Raw genomic sequence first — 18,884 nt, 5'->3', positions numbered from 1 at the left:
AGCAATATAGGCATGTCCGACTTGAGATTGAGCAACGACCTCCATAAATTAACACGGGTGACTCCAGGTTTTCTCTCGATGCTGACATTCTGAATTTGGAACATTCTTACATCTCGGATGTTAAATAATCTCACATCTGTCCTCCAACTTCAGTATTACCGCTAGGAGCAAAGACATTTAAAGAGAACCAGAACGACTTGTTTTGAATAAATCCGTGCTTTCATGTTCGGTTTGCTTTGGCAGAGAAAAAAAAAGATTAGATGCGCTGGTCAGTTTAGCCTTGAGTCCACAGGCCTTGAGACAATTCTGTGTGACAGTCAAAAGATAATTCCACGACAAAGAGTTTGGTGGGAGCTGAAATAACGAGTGACTAGAATTTGATTTTGCACAACATGTCCCGACTTGATTGACACATTCTACAATCAAATCAAAGTGCTGACAGCTGGGACTGATTTCCCACAACTGTTGTGGTTTAGAGAACAGAGAACTATACGAATGAAGAAGGAAAATATAGAGAAAGACAGTAAAATAGAGACAGAGCTTTAAAAAAAGCCATGTATGGGACATGTTCCTTCCCAGCGTTGTCAAAAGTTTATTAGTTGGAGCAAAGATGCAATTTATATCCTTTTGGCTAGTTGATATTTTATTAGCCAATATTTTATTGACTTTAGGTTTACCATTGTGGCAAATTGTAATCCAACCATTAGGACATTGAGGTATAAAAGGACAATATAAAAGTTAATTTCACTTTAATTGGTTCGGCACAATTTTGTGCTCTCAAATGAATTACATCTTTCTAGTTATGAGGACAAACTTCTTTGTTTTTAAATTTCCCTACCAAAGCAAGAGGCGAGGATTAGCTGAAGATCACAATGTATGTCCACTTTCTCTCATGAAGAGCACTGGTGACTCATCTCAGACTCACACATGATTCCAATAGAGGTCAGAGGTTAGAGTTCAACCAATCACCCATTTGAACCCTGTGATTAGGTCATAGATCCCTTGGATGCCCGGCTTGTTGTGTCCTCACCAGGCGCCTTCTGAGTCATAACATTTCGACAGAGAAATTCAAGTCAGTTGTACTTAAAAAAAAAAAATAATAATAATAATAATAATAATAATAAGGAGAAAGAAACCATAAATTTGATAGTAGATAAGTAGATAAGTAATGGAGGACGGACCACTGGGACTGTAAATGGAGCTGATGAGTGCAAAGAATTGTGAGAAAAGGATTAGGGGTTAGACAGAAGCGAAAGCACGTCTATCAGTAACATATTTTTGAGGTGCATGGGACCTCCACCTCCCCCCCCCCCTTCCCCCATCCTTTTCTCTCCAGGAGTTTTATTAAAGCATGCTTTTAAGATAATGCGTGATCTTATCGAACATCTCACTTAGCTCCGCTCCGCCAGTGCAGCTAGTGTACTCACTCGCCTGTGTCCACTGTACTCCTCTCAGCCTGCCCCCTCCCTTTATCCGTTATCACTTCTAATCTCCCTCTTCCTTTCGCTGTCTCCCGCTGAGCTGTCTCACGCCTCTGGCTCTCTCTCTCTCTCTCTTTCTGTCCCCCCAATTCTCCCTGTCCATTTTTAGCTTTTCTATCCCCCTCCGCCCGTCTAACATACTTTATCTATTTCTCCTTCGACCTCCTACCCCAGCACACACATCCACACTCGCATCTTCTTCTGTCTCCCTCCCTTCTTCCCTGTATGATTTACTTAGCTTGCTTCGAGGTACTCATTACCTACTTGAAGCTATAGAGTCCCTCAGCCTTAAAAGGCAGAAACAGAAGAAGGCCTAGTGGAGGGAGGAGGGGGGACGGGGGGCACTCGGGGCCTGAGACACCAAGACCTCCACCTGACTCCACTCTTCCACCAACACACCCCCACCTCCCCCCCCTGCTCCATCCTTTGTTGTTCTTTTCTCTCCTATCCCTCTGTCCACAGTTTGTGTTACAGCAGTGGTCTTTCCTAAACTCCTGGTGTCTCTCTCTCTCTCTCTCTCTCTCTCTCTCTCTCTCTCTCTCTCTCAGTCCCTCTTTATATCTCCCTGGCTCATCCATCATGTGCTGTCGCCGGTGGTTGCGTGGCTGTCATGTAATTATCTCATATTTATGCGAATATGCTTGTCCCATATTGGCTCTAGCTGGCTTCGGCTGTATGCACACTCAGGGTTGCGTTGCCTCCGTGCCCCTCGGCTTCTAGAGCTGCATGTCATAATTCAAGCCAGAGGGAGACGTCTGATTGGCCCACAGACCCCAGCGGCACAGTGGGATTCCTTTGATGTTACATCGCTCCCAGTGATAACTGTCATTTTCAGATGGTGGGAGTCATCATGGAATAATGATCAATGTTTATCATTACTTTTGGGTACCTATTTAGCCTTTCATTTTTTACACAAACATACGCATGCACATGTAAATATGTACAGTAATACACAGAGTCCGTGCCAAAGCTGTTTTTCATTCCTAACACTCCTAATTTAAAATGTCCTTACCAAGATTTATTTCATTTATTATGTATTACAGGCTTCTTTTGTGTATTTTAATTCTCATTTGAAGAATTTTAGCATTTTTGCATTTAGCCATTTTGGAAAGTGCTATACAAATTAAGTAGTATAGTATTAGCAGTTGTGAGTGTAACACAAAATAATGCATTATACTGCAATGATATGACATTTGTCTGTAATGCAGTATTGTCATCTACTGGTGGCTGTTAGGAAAGCCAACATCTATTGTTTCATATATTGATACAGTTTTATTAGTAGTAGGCTAGCAGATGCCTGCTTGAAAGGTAATCCAACATTATTGGACATGCATAGTGCATTGTTCTTATGCCATTCTTCTGTGAAGTGCATTACTCTGCTCTAGTCTGGGTGGGTTTTTCTTTGTGGCATTAAAGGGATAGTTCAGATTTTTTTAACTTAAGGTGTATGAAATACTTGCCATTAATATAGTGGTTGCAACTGTATTCATTAATTGCCCGAGTCCCGTGGTGGGAGTTCTGCTCTGGTTTTGGGGAAATATGAAGTAGTTCCGGTCATTTTGTAGGGGGCACAGGGGGCCACGCAGTAAAAGTAAATTAATTCACAAAACTAACGTCATTTGTATTGTTGACCTATTTCTAAAATATTAGTGCAACTTTCGTAAATTTTTTACCCGTATCAAACAGAACTATGTTTTTTGTGTCCATATCACTACACCCAAAAGTAGTTCCATGTGATAGAGGGGTCAAAGTTGAACTAAACTATGAAAGTTGTGCTAATATTTCAGAAATAGGTCAACAATACAAATGACGTCAGTTTTGGGAATTAATTTACTTTTACTGCATGGCCCCAGTGCCCCCCACAAAATGACCGGAACTACTTAATATTGAACAAAACCAGAGCAGAACTCCCACCACGGGACTCGGGCAATCAATTAATACCGTTGCAACCACTATATTAATGGAAAGTATTTCATACAGCTTAAGTAAAAAAATCTGAACTATCCCTTTAAAGAGCACAAATGTACATTGTGTGAATGTCCACCATATTATGTTTGTGCTGATATGAGGGTACAGTATACGTAAAATAAGGTTAAATGTTATATTACTTTAATCAAGTTTTGATTAGTCAGATCTGCAATTACAGTGATGACTATGGGATGCTGCAGAGTAACAAAAGTAATGCAACTATAGTAGTGTAATTAATACGTGTAGGTAAAGTGTTCCAAAGTAAGCAATGCTTTACTTTTTTAAAGTAACAAGTAATGTGTAATGGGTAATACATGACGTTTTTGAATAACAACCCCAATACTGGGATCAAGTGTGCTTTTTAGAAGCCCCACTCAGAGAGAACCTAACCTAAACTTTTACGACAACATCCCACTCCTGAGATTGACCAGCAACAAACTAGCTTGGCAGGTGGGAAACCCCTAGATGGGTAAGAGATACAGATAATTCAATAGTAAGGTGCTAAAAGTTAGCCTGGCCCAACAAACCGGCCCTGATTAGAATTGCTTTGGTGCTTCCTGATATGTAAATCACTGGAGAATGTGGAGATCATTGGAGAGTAATGAATTCACATTTTCTTTCTTTCTTTCTTTCTTTCTTTCTTTCTTTCTTTCTTTCTTTCTTTCTTTCTTTCTTTCTTTCTTTCTTTCTTTTTTTTATTACATCCACACCATCTCTTCCTATAGCTCTCTGTTGCCCCTGTGTGGTGACATGGTGACATGGTAGCATTGGCTCCCAGAAGAGGTGAGCATTTGGACACATGTGTGTAGTTTTGAGCTGAGAGGAATGATGTGTTTATGGCCTGCTGCTAATGGAATCATGGGATTAGATATGTTTTATGTTTAAGGTATCGTGAGACTCCTTGCATTAATGAAAATTAGGACCACATTGACTTTGTGTGTGCTCGCGCGGGTGTGTGTGTGTGTGTACCCACACACACAAACACGTTTATGTGTGTGCGTGCATGTGTGCGTGTGTATGTTCACTGATTGCTGTCTGGACCTTATTAAAGTAGAAGCAGATTGAAGAATGATAATTAGGCCTAATAGTAAGGAATTTCCCTGGTTATGTCGAACAGCAGCAGCAACACAACATTGCTTTTAAAAGGGCTTCAGGTCAATTGGAACCACACACACACACACACACACACACACACACACACACACACACACACACACACACACACACACACACACACACACACACACACACACACACACACACACACACACACACACACACACACACACACAGACATGCATGTTGTGGACACAGATTTGTTGAAAAGGTAATACAGTGTGGGCCTAATATCTTGCACGCCACGTTACCCCTCATATTTAAAGGTTTTTTTTACTATTTAGAATGAAACATTAAAACATTAAATATTAAAATTGTTCTAAAATATTTATATATATATACACTCATACAAATGTCTGTCTGTCTGTCTGTCTGTATCCGTCAACCACTTCCCAAACAACATCTCAAAAACTACAAGCTGGATTCCAATGGAATTTACTGTGTACCTTCATGTTCCCTGGAGTATGAACCCTACTGAAGGTGACACCATGGCATTTTCCACTTACACACCAGATATTTTAAAGTCCAGTTGGAAGATTGGAATGAAACTTGACTCAATCAATATAATTGTTTGACATCTTAAAGTCATAAACAGCCTGCACGTGTACTTCATAAGCGCTTTTGAGAATCTTTTTTTTTCTTGTTCCTTTTCAATATAATGATGCCTCACTTCACCTCAGGTTACCTCAAGAATCTGGTTTGTCATGGTAATAACAACGCCATGTGTGGCAGGAATGTCACTATGCCTTGCTAATTGTATTTGAAGTAAACTAATGTAATGAATAGTTGTGAATCCAAGTTTAGGTATGTGATGAAGTGAAGGCTAAACTGTCTTCATGCACTAATCTTTCACTGGCACAATATCTATAAAAGATTGCCAATATTGATACAAAGGAAAAATGCCAATATGATGTCAATTCCATGTATTCATTCCTGATTAAGATCAGTTGTGAGCGCAGGAATTTGAGGCTTTGTGGCCTAGGAGTCTAAACTTGCTCCAAAGGCTTGGCACTACCATTTCATTAAATTTAATTCCTGTAGGCAGATTTGTGGGTGGCTCAGCAAATGCAGAAACTCACCATTAGGAGGATGTAACTTTCATTCAAGCATGGAAATCTTTTTCCAAGAACTTCTAACCACAATGCATCCTGTCGGGTATGCTCATTACAACAAAAACTCTGAATGGCCCCATGCCTCAAATAACGGGAGCTGCATTGACAGTATTATTGTGACAGTAGGTCGCAGTTTACTATGAAAACCTGTATTTCCCCTCAGTCATGTCACGCCTCGTTTCACGCCTCCATGGCCGTGTCCATGAAGATCATGACACCGACCTCATCAAACTCTGGATAGCCATACATGGAGAAGACTGGATCATCACCTAGATCTGCATATATGGAGCTGGCCAGCAACTCTACATCTGACCTCAAACCTCAAACCCTTAGATCGCCATATATTCCATATGTTGATCGTTCTCCACCTGTCCTTACTCTTCGATGTCTCCCTTTTGACTGATACCTGTCCATTCAAACAGGCCAGCCCCAAAGTTATCAGTAGAGTTTTCAACAGGCCCAAAAATTAAGGCACACTCAAGACAATGCACCCGCTGCAACCCTTAGATCTCCATATATGGAGCTGACCTGTTCTGACATTCCATGTTGATCTGACCTCATCAAACCCTGTACACTCAAGACACGCTCCATATATGGAAAGACCTCATCAAACCCTGTACACCCAAGACACTGCCCCCACTGCCACCCTTAGATCTCCATATATAGAGCTGACCTGTTCTGCAATTCGATATGTTGATCTGACCTCATCAAACCCTGTACACTCAAGACAAACTCCATATATGGCCAGACCTCATCAAACCCTGTACACTCAAGTCACTGCCCCCGCTACCACCCTTAGATCTCAATATATGGAGCTGACCAGTCCTGACATTCCATAATGTTAATCTGACCTCATCAAACCCTGTACACTCAAGACACGCTCCATATATGGCCAGTACAGAATTCATTCCATATGCATATGTTAATCTGACCCCCCATGCCAAATTGCCTGCCGTCACCCAGGCGGATGCGTGCACGAGACCTTGCCCATATATGGGAATGTCAATACATGTCCATATAATTTCCCGTTGGTTCGTTCATCACCTAACCTATCCGCAAGCATGACGCAACGCATGCCGGACCAACGCATGTCGGGAGCGACGGGTGATTTCCGCATGTCAGACCTTTGGTGTGTCGGATAAGCGTGCACCCCCTCAAAACCTACAGGCTGGTATATGAATATTAATGTTATAGCCACTTGAGGGAATATAATGTACACATCGTTGAAAAACAATGTTCTTCCCATATTTTTGGTTCCTGCAGATGCTGTTCACCTCTGACTCCTCTATGATCCTTTACCTGCCTATGCCTTCTAGTGCCATCTAACCCTTACCACAAACATCAAACTAATGTCCTTATGACTAACTTGCATTCTGTCCTTTTGATGACGATTGTGTTCAAAACCGTATTGTATTGTGTGTGTGCTGCTCGCCATTTTCTTTTTTGTTTGTTTGTTTTGTTTTGTTTTTGTGCTTTTTGTTTTTCTTGTCTGTTTTTCTTGTTTACTGTTTTATTGTATTGTGCTTTCAATTTATAATTGAATTGATACCTTTCTAGTTTGTCTCACTTTATCTGTATACATTTGATTCATCTTTATGTGAAAACATAATAATTCAATAAAACATGTTTAAATAAAAAACGTCAACGTCAACGTCAACAGTCAAATCCATGCAAACACATTTTAAAGGCTTTACTTGAATACACAAATGATATTAAAATGAAAAGGGATTGAAATGTCATAGACAGCATAGACATGGCACAGCCACAGCAGCAACTAGATAAAGTGCCCCTCAGGGCACAGGTCTCCACCAGGGCAGGTCAGGTTGTGGCCTCCTGGTGGTGCTATAATAGGCCAATGTGAAAAGGACACATGACTTTAGAGATAGTGTGTAACAATTTGCGGGATTTTTGGACAGAATCTGGAGGAGTAATATAAAAAAATATGTTTTTCAAAAGTCGGCCTCCTGGTGGTGCTATAACAGGCCGTTCTGGACAATTTGGGGCAGAGGTTCATCGTTGGCATCCAGGGATTGTTTGTGCAAAATTTGGCATCAACCGGGTTAACATAGCACCCATTCATGTCACTTCAACCCAACAGGCAGGTGGACAATCATCCTGAGGTTCTGTTGTTTGAGTTTGACTCAAACAAAACGTAACAATATATAAAATAGTCCCAAGAAAACTACCCTGTGTCAACATTTGAATAAGGAAGTATTTAAAGTTCATATAATATCTGTACACCGTTCTGCACAGAAGGCTAAGTTAAGTCTAGCCTATAGTGGCAGGTGCCGTGAAGAAAAACAAGAATATCAAGGAAGTAATTGAAATGGATCTGGCATCCATTCCATGGGGTTATATATCATAATTGATTTATTCATGCTTATTTATCGTATTATTAATTTTTCTTTCTATCTTGGATAGATGAACTTCTTATGTTCTGTTAGGAAATTGTATAATAATAAATATAGGCTATTTATTAGGAAAGAGAACCTAAGAATGAAATACTAAATACTAAATAATTATCCAAAATCTATTTCAAAACTAGACAATAAAATATGCTTATGCGGACAGTATACATAACAAGTTGTTATCTAGTAAGTATACGTGACTGGTAAACTCCTAGGATGCTACATAGCAAAAGTACAGTTATTAGGAAAGTATCCAACTTAATGGATAGTGTGATTATTAAGAAATTACCCAGTATGTACTACTTAGTAAGAAGCACCACTGTAGTATAAAGAAAATACAATTGCACAGTTTGTGGAAACAAATTAATGATCCTTATTAAGTAAAGGCAGTGCCAAAATAACTGCAGTGCATAGCTAGTGCTACCTACTACTACCGTCATTGCCTAGTAAACGTCATGTAAACCTACCTAGGAAACAATATGGTAATAATTATTAGGAAAGTATACATCATGGGAAATACATACAGGAGTAGTAATTTCATGAAACCCCACTACGGAACTCAATACCAAAATGCAGTTATCAGGAAAGGATTTAGTACCAGGAAAGAACTATAAAGAGAATTGTAATTTCCATGTACTCAGTAAGAAAGGAATTAAAGATTTTGTTCTAGGAAAGACATTTCACTCTTGCTTTTAGTTGAGTTTTTAAACCCTGTGTTCTTATTCATGCTCACTGTTCTGTTTTTATGCTCTTTGCTACAGTTTAATTGTGTTTTTGTTTGTTTTAACGCTATTTTACATTTGGATTGTATTTGTATTGTTTTTGCCAGTGCCCTTTGTCATTAATACTTACTAACTAATTTTATTATTTATAAAAATAAAAGACTGGATACTCCATATAATCACAGGCTTTAATGTCATGAGATACAAATGTCAACTTGTAGTATAAGTAGTCTCTTGGCTATAAATAGCACCATTATAATTTCACTGATGAGCAAGCATGAGCCAGTTATATAATCTTATCAGGAAAACATACTCTGGTGTTAAATATTAGCCTACACTCCAGTGGTTAACAGCAACAACATCATATTACTGCTTTTGAATGATTGATTGATTGATTGAATAATTTATTAGTCAGAAATGTAAACAAAATAAAGGAGGCACAGTAGAGAGACATTTAGGCTAAAAGGACAACACAAAATAATAGGGACTTGTTTCCATTGTGGTCGATCCTGCAAGGTTTTGATGCTACAAATTAGTTAATTATAATTGCATTAATCTGGTATCCAGGCTTTAAATTAGCACGATAGAAAATGCAGGAGTGCTCTGTCTCCCTAGCCTGGTTTTGGCCACAAGTGTCTGGCAAAGCCAGGCTACTCCACAGTTGAGGAACACTGCTCTGCTCTATGAAGTTGACTCAAACCTGGAGCTACTCTTTCTTTTCCCAGCAGGGGGAGCCTCCTTCCAAGACCCAAGATCAGAGAATGTTATGCCCTGAAGATGTTGTTGTCTTAAAAATTACAACTATCTGTAATATGTTGTTTTCCTGTGTAGTAGGAAGTTTTGTTTTGTGAAGCTTAAAGTCAAGTGGGACTGAAACAGTGGTGAGGTAGTGGACAGAATGCAGTCAAGTGGGACTGACACAGTGGACAGTGGTGAGGTAATGGACAGAATGCAAGCCACTGCAAAATGAAACCATGACTTCTTTAAACTGTATTGGAGGGACAATGCCTGCCCTAGGGGGTAGGAAAAGGATTACATGCGTAAAATCATGTCTGTAAGGGATTCTGCAGACTGCAGACACAGGAAGGAATACATCATTCCTCCCAGTGGAAGGCAACAATAATAATAATAAGAAAAATTTACAATAACTAACTTTTCCAATGGATAGTGATTCATAGCAGTATTCCTTGCAGGTTATGGCCACTTCCAGTAATTAGATTCCTTCATAAAATCTTTAAGAAACACATTTAATTTAAAAGCTTTCCATTTCCTTTCAGCATTCTACTCTGTAAAGTGTGGGCTTCAGGATAATAATAATGGAGACGTATCAGTTTCAACTGGGTAGGGGGTCAGTTCTGTGTCTCGCTCATGGACACCTCATCACAAGCTGGGAATCGAACATGAGACCTTCAGTTTCCCAAGCGGTCTCTCTTTATACCATTCAGCTATAGCCACCCTAAAGGATCATTGAGTTAGGCCGGGAAATTAATTTACACATGCATTTTCATTTGTCTTGTTTTTTTTTATGACCCACGGTTTAATTCCTCAAATGTAACATTTATGGCCTGCCAGTATATTCAAGTGACATTCATAGATTGGATTGTTTTTAAATTAACCTACAAATAGACCATTTCTCAGGAACTGCTTGTTCTTTTTCATGTTTTATTTTGAAAAATGTTTAGAGACCTTTTCACATCTGGTTACATTTGTTACATTGTTATTGCACTTTGGTAAATGCATTTGTTGCACATTTGTTGTAATACAATGCATTTATTGTATACAGTATATGTGACTTTGTTATGGTCCAAACTAAAGGTACAGTATGAAAGACCCTAAGGTAATTTAATATTTTCAAATATGGCTCCCTTTGAAAAACGTTTGGACACCTCTGGGGGTGACATGACATAGATCATTATCTACCACGAGTCTACGACAAATGGCGTAAATAGCTGATCTAACTAACGGCTAATGTAAGCTTTTAAACATGTGCCCACAATAGGATGCCATGGTTAATGAATGTGTTTCAATCTGTTTAGCAAATTGGCCATCTGATAAGAGAGAATGGAAGGAGTAGGAAAGGGAAGGAATACATAAAATAAAATAATGTATTTCTGTGTGTAGAGGACACATTTCAAAATTGATTAGAGTCCAAACAGAAAAGTCCTATCTGATTGCATTAAACGACATTAAACTCACTTTGCCACTCACTTTAAGCATGCCATGCGAATACCCTCTATTCACAACCTGTTGCCCGTGGCCCACATGGTGGGCCGTGGGGATATTGCAAATAATTTATAGGCCCCCAAATAATTGACAAAAACACAAAAATTATATTATGATTCATCCTACTATAAATGTGTGAAACCTCTGCGTGTATATAAAATACTGTCACCAGTGTATCTCGAGAACCACCCAAACTCTGTGTATCGTTGAGGACCTGTTGGAAAGTCGGTCGGTACAGTGGATCTAAAATAAAAAAGATAAATCAGATGTCCCTATATGGAGTACCAGGCCATGGAGCCCAGACCAGTCATGACATCATAGACTACTTGGATAAAAGGGACAACAGACAGACAAATACCGGAATATCCAATTATGGGCATAAAACTAAAGGGACAGACAGATGGGTACAATTTCAAATCTGCTTAGGTTACACTAGTGCATCACCTCCCTGGCTGGGGGCAGGCCATTCAGTAATCATAAGCCAAGTTCCTATCAACATTTAGCAAATCTACATTATTTGTGGTGATTAAATCATTGCAGGTAAAAGATTCGTTGTTCAAAGATCTAACATTCTGTAGAACTAACTAGATAACAGGGCAGTGTATAACTGTTCGTAAACAGTAAGTAAATGAGGGGTTTGAGTGATTTAATCAAGATAGCCAGCATATTTCCTCATTTTCCTCATAGCCAGCATATTTCCTCATTTCCATTACAGTAGAATGGATGTTACAGTTACACTAGGGGAAAACGACAGTAGCTGAGGCAGAGATTCTTACCGTATAGATTCTGTCATGCTCTGTGACAGCATCAGGGTCCCCTGTGGTGGGTGAAACACAACACATTATTCCCCCATACATAACAAGGTTTTGGATCTGACTTGAAAATAGTTTGAATGTGGATGTGAATGATGCAACGAATGATGAATGATGCAACGTAAACGTAAATGATGCAGCGTAAACTAGTGTGAACTGTGAATAGAATAGACAAGCTGTATTGTTTAATTTGAGATCTGAGCAGGTCTCAATGTTATATGTTATACGCTACTAAGGATATCGACAATGTAGGCCTATTACCGGGTAATTATTGTTTTTATAGTATGTGTTCAAACTGTCCCTGTATCCTATTGTGGGAAAGTGTTTAACCACTTAAAACCTTATCTAGACTGATGAGTTGGCTCTGTACTTTTTTTTCACACCAATCTCTTTGGCAAAAATAGCCAATCTACAAGCTCCGAGCTTCAGCAAAATTTGGCAAATGTTTTGTTCCATGCAAAATACCTATATGGATGCTGTGACTCAGGTGGTTAATACTTTAGTGTTAAATACCCAGGAAAGACACAATTCAGGCTAGGACTAAATAGATTAGCACGTTTAAATTCAAACCTACTTAATGATGCCTTTAGACCGGGCTAGTGGGGCTACCCTAGGTAAGCTACTAAGCTTTAAGTTACAGTAGCAAGTCTAGTAAACTATCCAGGCCTTGAATGGGTACTCTGTGTATGTGATGACTGGCAGTGGAAGTGGGAGGGAGTTATAAGTCAAATTAGGAGAGGGGGAGTTTGTAGTGGCTAGAGAAAAAGAGGGGGTTGTAAACACACAGTCAGATTTTCATTTTGAATGAACTGAAGTCGTCTTAAAGAAGAGAAGCTCAGGGGGGAACAGTTAAAGCTGTTCAACACTTACCAAATATCCCTGATATTTGATTCTCCTCTGAGCTCAGGAATCAAAAACTTCAAGAGAAACTTTCCCATTTTCTTCTTTTTTCCTGAGAAGACATTTAAAAGTAAGTCCATTTATTTATTCATTTTTAATCTTGAGTCGTGGTTGAATGTAAATTTGAATACAGGTTTAATCTACTAACTTTATTGACATTAACTGTAAAGTTATCAGGCAGATAAGAGCAGTAAACTGATCCTGCCTGCTTGGCCGGCTCTAAAACACACGTGGCACGTGTGTAGGCTACTGTCCTTTAAACACCGAAACCACGTTTCAAAACATCGGCCGTTTTTCGTTTCGTTTTTTAAACCAGAACATCTTGTATTCCGCGGGTAAATACAAACGATTTCCTCGAACACATACCGGATACATTACTGGGAACTTGGGAAGCAAAGGGGCCAGGCCGGCTGTTGGCAGCGAGCATGAGCATCCGTGTCCACGGCGTTCCCGTTCACACGGCACGGGCCGTTAGGACAGCTTCTGCTCTGTGTCGAGTCGCTATAACATTCTGGTCTGGTATATGGTGGTCATCTGGCTAAAAGGTTCCCCTCAGATCACTGCAAGGATGCTGGGGACCGGTCAACGGCGGGTTCAATTTGTGAATTTATTTATTTATTTATGTATACCGGTCGACAACACAGACTACTACTTCATTACGTCTGACGTCTGGCGTCTAGAAAGAAATGTGGCAATACTTTATTACTTGCTCAGACAACGAAATATAGACTACCGGTAGACTCTACCGGTAATACAACTACTACCGTAGTAGTTGTATTGTATTTATAAAACTGAAAGGGGAGATAGGGAAGAGCCTGATATGACCATTAGTCTGGAAATCTTCCCCGCCCCCTTTTTTACACTATGTTTTAATCGTTTAGATTAGATCAGCAAGAATAGATGTTAACATTGACTTCTAAGTTCCTAGCTATCCCTAGCCATAGTCAAGTTCTACAACCGTCCGTAGCCCTGCAGTGATGGTAACCAGAAACTAGCTGAGGTCATGCCCGTGGAGAGACAGCTGTTGGAGCCTCCTGTGTCCATCTAGGAAGCACCAGGGTTGCTTTTTTGGACTCCTCGGGGAACAGAGGCTCCCGTGGCGAACCGTTTATTTGTCTAGAACTTGTGAGAGTAAAGAGTTTTGTCTTAATGTCCTTTATGTCCTGTAGAGGTTGATAAACATGCATGGTCAAGGTCAGAAACATCCCCGTGGGGAAAGCGAAGAGTCGGAATGGAAACCTTAAAAAGGCTAGACTAGAACACGTGATGTGGCAACTGGCCGATGTAGCATTCTTATGGATAACGTTGGATTTATATCATGATGATATAAATGATGATCATATATTATATGATATTGTATATTGGGTGTTATTATCATATCATGATCATAACATTGTGCCACTACTATCAATTTGATAGCCAAGAAGTAGACCCTCATGGTGTACCAGGCAGAATTGCATCATTCAAGCACCAGGCTTCAGGAAACAACCTCCTTATTTGGGGAAGTTCCCGCCTACTACTTAACCTGTTCTTTCCCTCCCCCACTCCTACAAACATACACACTTCACCTGTTACTCAATGCAAACATGCACACTTCACCTGTTTTAATACAAACACACACTTCCTTTCCTCTCCTCTCCCACTCATAACAAACACTTAACAGCAACATGACGATAGGCTCACAGCTGCTTGCAAACCATGTTTGCTTGTCAGCATGTTCTGACGGCGCAGTGTTGAATTATGCCACTCCTGCTGCCAAGGTATTTTTTGGTGCGGAAGAGTAGGCAAACAGAATCTAAGGAGGCGAGAGTCCTGTTGAATTCAGAGATAGCTGGCTCAGGAGTCAGGAGGTAGACTGGCCCAAAGGCCATCTTGGAATTGGAACGTTCCCAGTTTGATCCTGCCTTCATCTTGAAGTGTCCTTGAGCAAGACACGTATGCCAAAGTTACGGGTTTAGTGTCTTGCCTAACTAGAGGCCCTGACTGCTGAGTCCCGATGTAGGTAGGTGCTTTGCCATCCGCTCTGTGAATATGGGTGAATACCGTATAATGCACCCCAAGCATAATCAGATGTGTTATCAATACCTCTAGGCATGCATCCCAAAATACATGGTCTTCTGTTTAAGAGGTGACAGTACTTATGTTAGACCCCTTGGTGTGGTTATGTGCATTGTGCAATGATTTCTTCCCTTTGTATTTAGGGTTTCTTCCTGGAGGCTGAAACCAGTCAAAACTCAAAAGTCAGACTGGAACAGAAAAAAAAAAAGTAATATAGTGACATCACACTATCAGCCCCTCCCCTAACCCCTCCCCCTTTATCATACAACAGCAGCTGTGGGTGTGGCTTCAGTTCAGGTGGATCACCACCCACCAGGCAAACCAGGCATAATGAACTGGTGGGCGTGTTCACATGAAAACAACATTAAATACTGTACACTTTTTTGAAATTTTGAAATTCTTCATCCATATATAACAATAAGACCTGATGATCATGTTTTAGGGTGGAAAAAAATCATGGCACTCCATCTTTAATGCCACTCCAACTATCAGTAACATAATCACTATAGGGACACCTATTGAAAGAGTCTCACGCTACAAATACCTGGACATATGAATAGACGACAAACTATCCTTTAAAACGCAATCTCAGAAAACAGTACAGTGTACAACGAGTACAGTATGAATACAGCGTACAGTACAGTACGCCAGTACGAGTTCAGCATACAGTACGAGTACAGTACAGATGATGGGAAGCTGAGTTTTTTAGTGTATCACCAGTACAGTACGAGAAGTACAGTACAGTATAAGCAGTACAGTACAACTAGTACAGTACACTACCCGTGCAGTACAGTACGAGCTCAGTGGTCCAGGCACCTTAGCTGGCAATCCAGTCTGGCAGTGTGCCACGGGTTCGACTCCCCGATCCCAATGGCCTTTACTGCATGTCTTCCCCCCATCTCTCTCTCCATTTACTGTCAGCCTACTGTCTGTTGTTTAACATCTACCTGCTGTTTACTACGTTCAGACGGATCTAATTTTTATCTACAAAGCCTTACTTATATTAAGAAATTGCCTAATTATCTTAACAGCCATTAGATCCTAAAGTTGGACATCACCACAGTGACCACACTCATCCGTTCTCAAGACTACTTTGTTTTAGAAATCCCCCATGTTAGTTCTGAACTGGGTAAGACAGTATTTTGTTATATGCCCCTCACATGTAGTATACCTTTAAAACCTTGGTAGTCGATCATTCACAGTCTTGCATGCTCTGTCTACAACAAAAAAATATTCTAATATTGTGTAAGTGGAAAAGGTACACAGAGGAGGGGAGTGGGGATTAATGCCTACTTTCATTCAGAATTGTCTTGCTACACAAGACCACAAAGGTTAAAGGTTACAACTAAGTTACAACCAGGTTAACAACACACTACAAATAATGTGCACACACACACACACACACACACACACAAGACACAAACGTAGTAGAGCAGAGTTTAAGTTGGTTTGATGCTGCATACTCATCATCACTAATGTCTGCAAAACTATCATGATCTCTATTTTTTGCAGACTAAAAAAACTTGGTTCTATGAAAGCAACAATCTAGAACGGAACCAGTTCTAGAACCAAAGTTATTTAGGTGGAAAAGGGGCTTCAGTGAGTTTATTGCGTGTCACGATATTGCAAGGAGCCATGGCACAGTAAATCCAATTCATGTGACAGTAGCTACTATACATACAGTAGGCCCAGTTGATGTGTGCACGTGTGCGATGGAGACTGCCTGTTCTGCTGTTTACCCATTAGTGAATCATAGTTGACAGTTTACCATCTTTGCAGGATGTGTAAGACTGATTGCAGTTGTTTTTCCTTTGCAGTGAAAGGACTAGTCTTCCTTTGTTTGACCGGATATAGAAAGAGAAAAGTAAATAGATTGAATACTCAACACACAAATACACAAAAAGACCACAGCTGGAAAACCTCTGGCAGACAGAAAGTTTCACATATGGTTTTGACAGTCTTCGTCAGTGCTTATCCAGTGGATGGCAGTCTAGTTTAAACCTACTTTAGGCCTAACCCCCTACTTTTTGGCCAAGACTAGCAGCATAGTTCATTATGAGTTAAATCTCCAATTACCCTGGGCTGGTAGTCTGACTAGTCTCCTTACTGGATTAAATATATTCTTTTATGAATGACTAACCTAATTTGTGGGTCATAAATTTACTGGGTTGAGCGGATAAGCACATTTAGCAGTCTTGCCCATTGTTAAGAGCTGAGGGAGTCGTGTGTTTCCAGCATGGGGTGTCAGTTACAAAGAAATCTCTCCTCTACAAATGCTCTTTTCAGCACAAAAGGAGTGCGCTGGGCTATCGCTAATCACATTATACACACGCCATATCACATACAAACAGGCACACTCTTTCCTCTCTTACTGTGTGTCTCTATATTCACTCATGCAGTCACATGTTCAACAACATGTTTTCATAATCATAGCTGCCATTTGAAGTTGCGGAAAACAATATTTAATAGTAAAGAACGCACATATACTCCAGTGACTGGTACTTGTTAGATTCCCCATCTAACACACATAAAAGAGAAGATGGCAGGCACCCCCATACAGAACCGTTAAAAGGGTTTCCTGTTTGACACCAGCGAGTCACCCCACCCCTTTACTGTTCAACGGACTCCACCGTTAGCGGTCCTTTATTGTGCTATCCACTTAGGGTTAGAAATAGACTAGTGTGTGTGTGTGATGTGTGATGTGATGTGGTGTTGTGTTGTGTTGTGTTGTGTTGTGTTGTGTTGTGTTGTGTTGTGTTGTGTTGTGGTGTGTTGTGTTGTGGTGTGGTGTGTGTATGTGTGTGTGTAAACCTTTTGTTACCACTTCACTCTGACTTCTCTGGTGCGATAATCCTCTATCAAATAATCAATAAAATCAATGAAAAAAAGTCAACATACTCTTGCAAATCTGAGTGCGACCCACTACTTTTCTGAATGTGTGTGTACGACTACAGTACGTGCACACACGTCACGGGAGGTCATCACGACTGGTGTAAGCCAGTATGGTCGGTCATGTTACAGGTCACAGTGATCTGTGTGTTTATGTTGATGTACTATGATGCTATTATGTAAAGAAAGCAGCCATGTCTTTGAAGCTGGTCATCATGACTGGACTATAAGCCTATTTGAGTGCCACTGGTCACTGAGGTTACAGTGAAGTGCTGGCTCTGTGTGTGTGTGTGTGTGTGTGTGTGTGTGTGTGTGTGTGTGTGTGTGTGCACACGCACACATTAGTGGTGTGTCTCCGTGGAACTGAAACCCCACTGCTTTCCAGTTGCAATTAGATTAATTTGCAAGAGTCCTGTGTAAAAGTCATGACATTGCTACAGTCAAGATCAAGTGTGAGCTCTATAGCTGCTTTATTGTCAGAATAATGGCAGAGTAGACAGATCAATTGGCAGAATGTGAGATACAAAGCGATGAGAGTTGCCAGGGATTTACACAACAATCCATTTCACTATTTTATTGGTGTATTTGCATTGTTATATTTAATTAATCTAGAAATGTTCCTTTTCTGACACTTGTCTTCTTCTCCCCTGCAGAGCTACAATGGCACCTTCTCTCCGCCAGGCCTATGGGCGGCGCTGGTGGATGGCAGTGACAGCGGTTCTGGAGAACCTGCTGTGTTCTGCTGTGCTGCTTGGCTGGGGCTCCCTGCTCATCATGCTTAAGAGGGAAGGCTTATATTCCCATCTTTGCAACGGTAAAATTTAAAACGACAAGAAACGTACCCTGCACTCACACATACAGTACATTACAAATGTTTGATTATTTTATTAGTGTCTCTGCAGGAATCCGTCAAAGAAGCATTTCCATTCATTTTACACATATGTTTCATTCATAAAGTATTTAACTAAAACTTTAGAATGGAAGGTATCGGGCTGAAAAAACCTTGCCATACATAAATTATAGATATGTCATAGACGAAGACGACCAACATCAGCCTGGCCACACAAAGTCCAGGTTCCCATGTGGATATCGAGAGACACATGATATTATTAGTATTTATTTTTTTTAGCTTTTAGCATCATGTTTTATTAATTATACTTACTACTACAACTAGTCCATACCCGTTCGGGGATAT

General features: G+C 40.2%; 1 protein-coding gene across 1 annotated transcript in view; it reads left to right on the top strand.

Annotated features, from left to right (window-relative positions):
- The first annotated feature begins 12,646 nt into the window (after positions 1–12,646).
- Positions 12,647–18,884, top strand: part of slc43a1a (solute carrier family 43 member 1a) — a 34,180-nt gene continuing 27,942 nt past the window's right edge. The window contains exons 1-2 of the mRNA XM_083786172.1: positions 12,647–12,812; positions 18,343–18,503. Coding sequence (XP_083642298.1) covers positions 18,350–18,503 — 154 coding nt within the window. The 5' untranslated portion in view covers positions 12,647–12,812; positions 18,343–18,349. The remainder of the gene's footprint in view (positions 12,813–18,342; positions 18,504–18,884) is intronic.

The sequence above is a fragment of the Protomyctophum parallelum genome (assembly GCF_964188405.1).
Source record: "Protomyctophum parallelum genome assembly, chromosome: 16".
NCBI lineage: Eukaryota > Metazoa > Chordata > Actinopteri > Myctophiformes > Myctophidae > Protomyctophum > Protomyctophum parallelum.
This window is presented reverse-complemented; position numbering and strand designations above follow the sequence as displayed.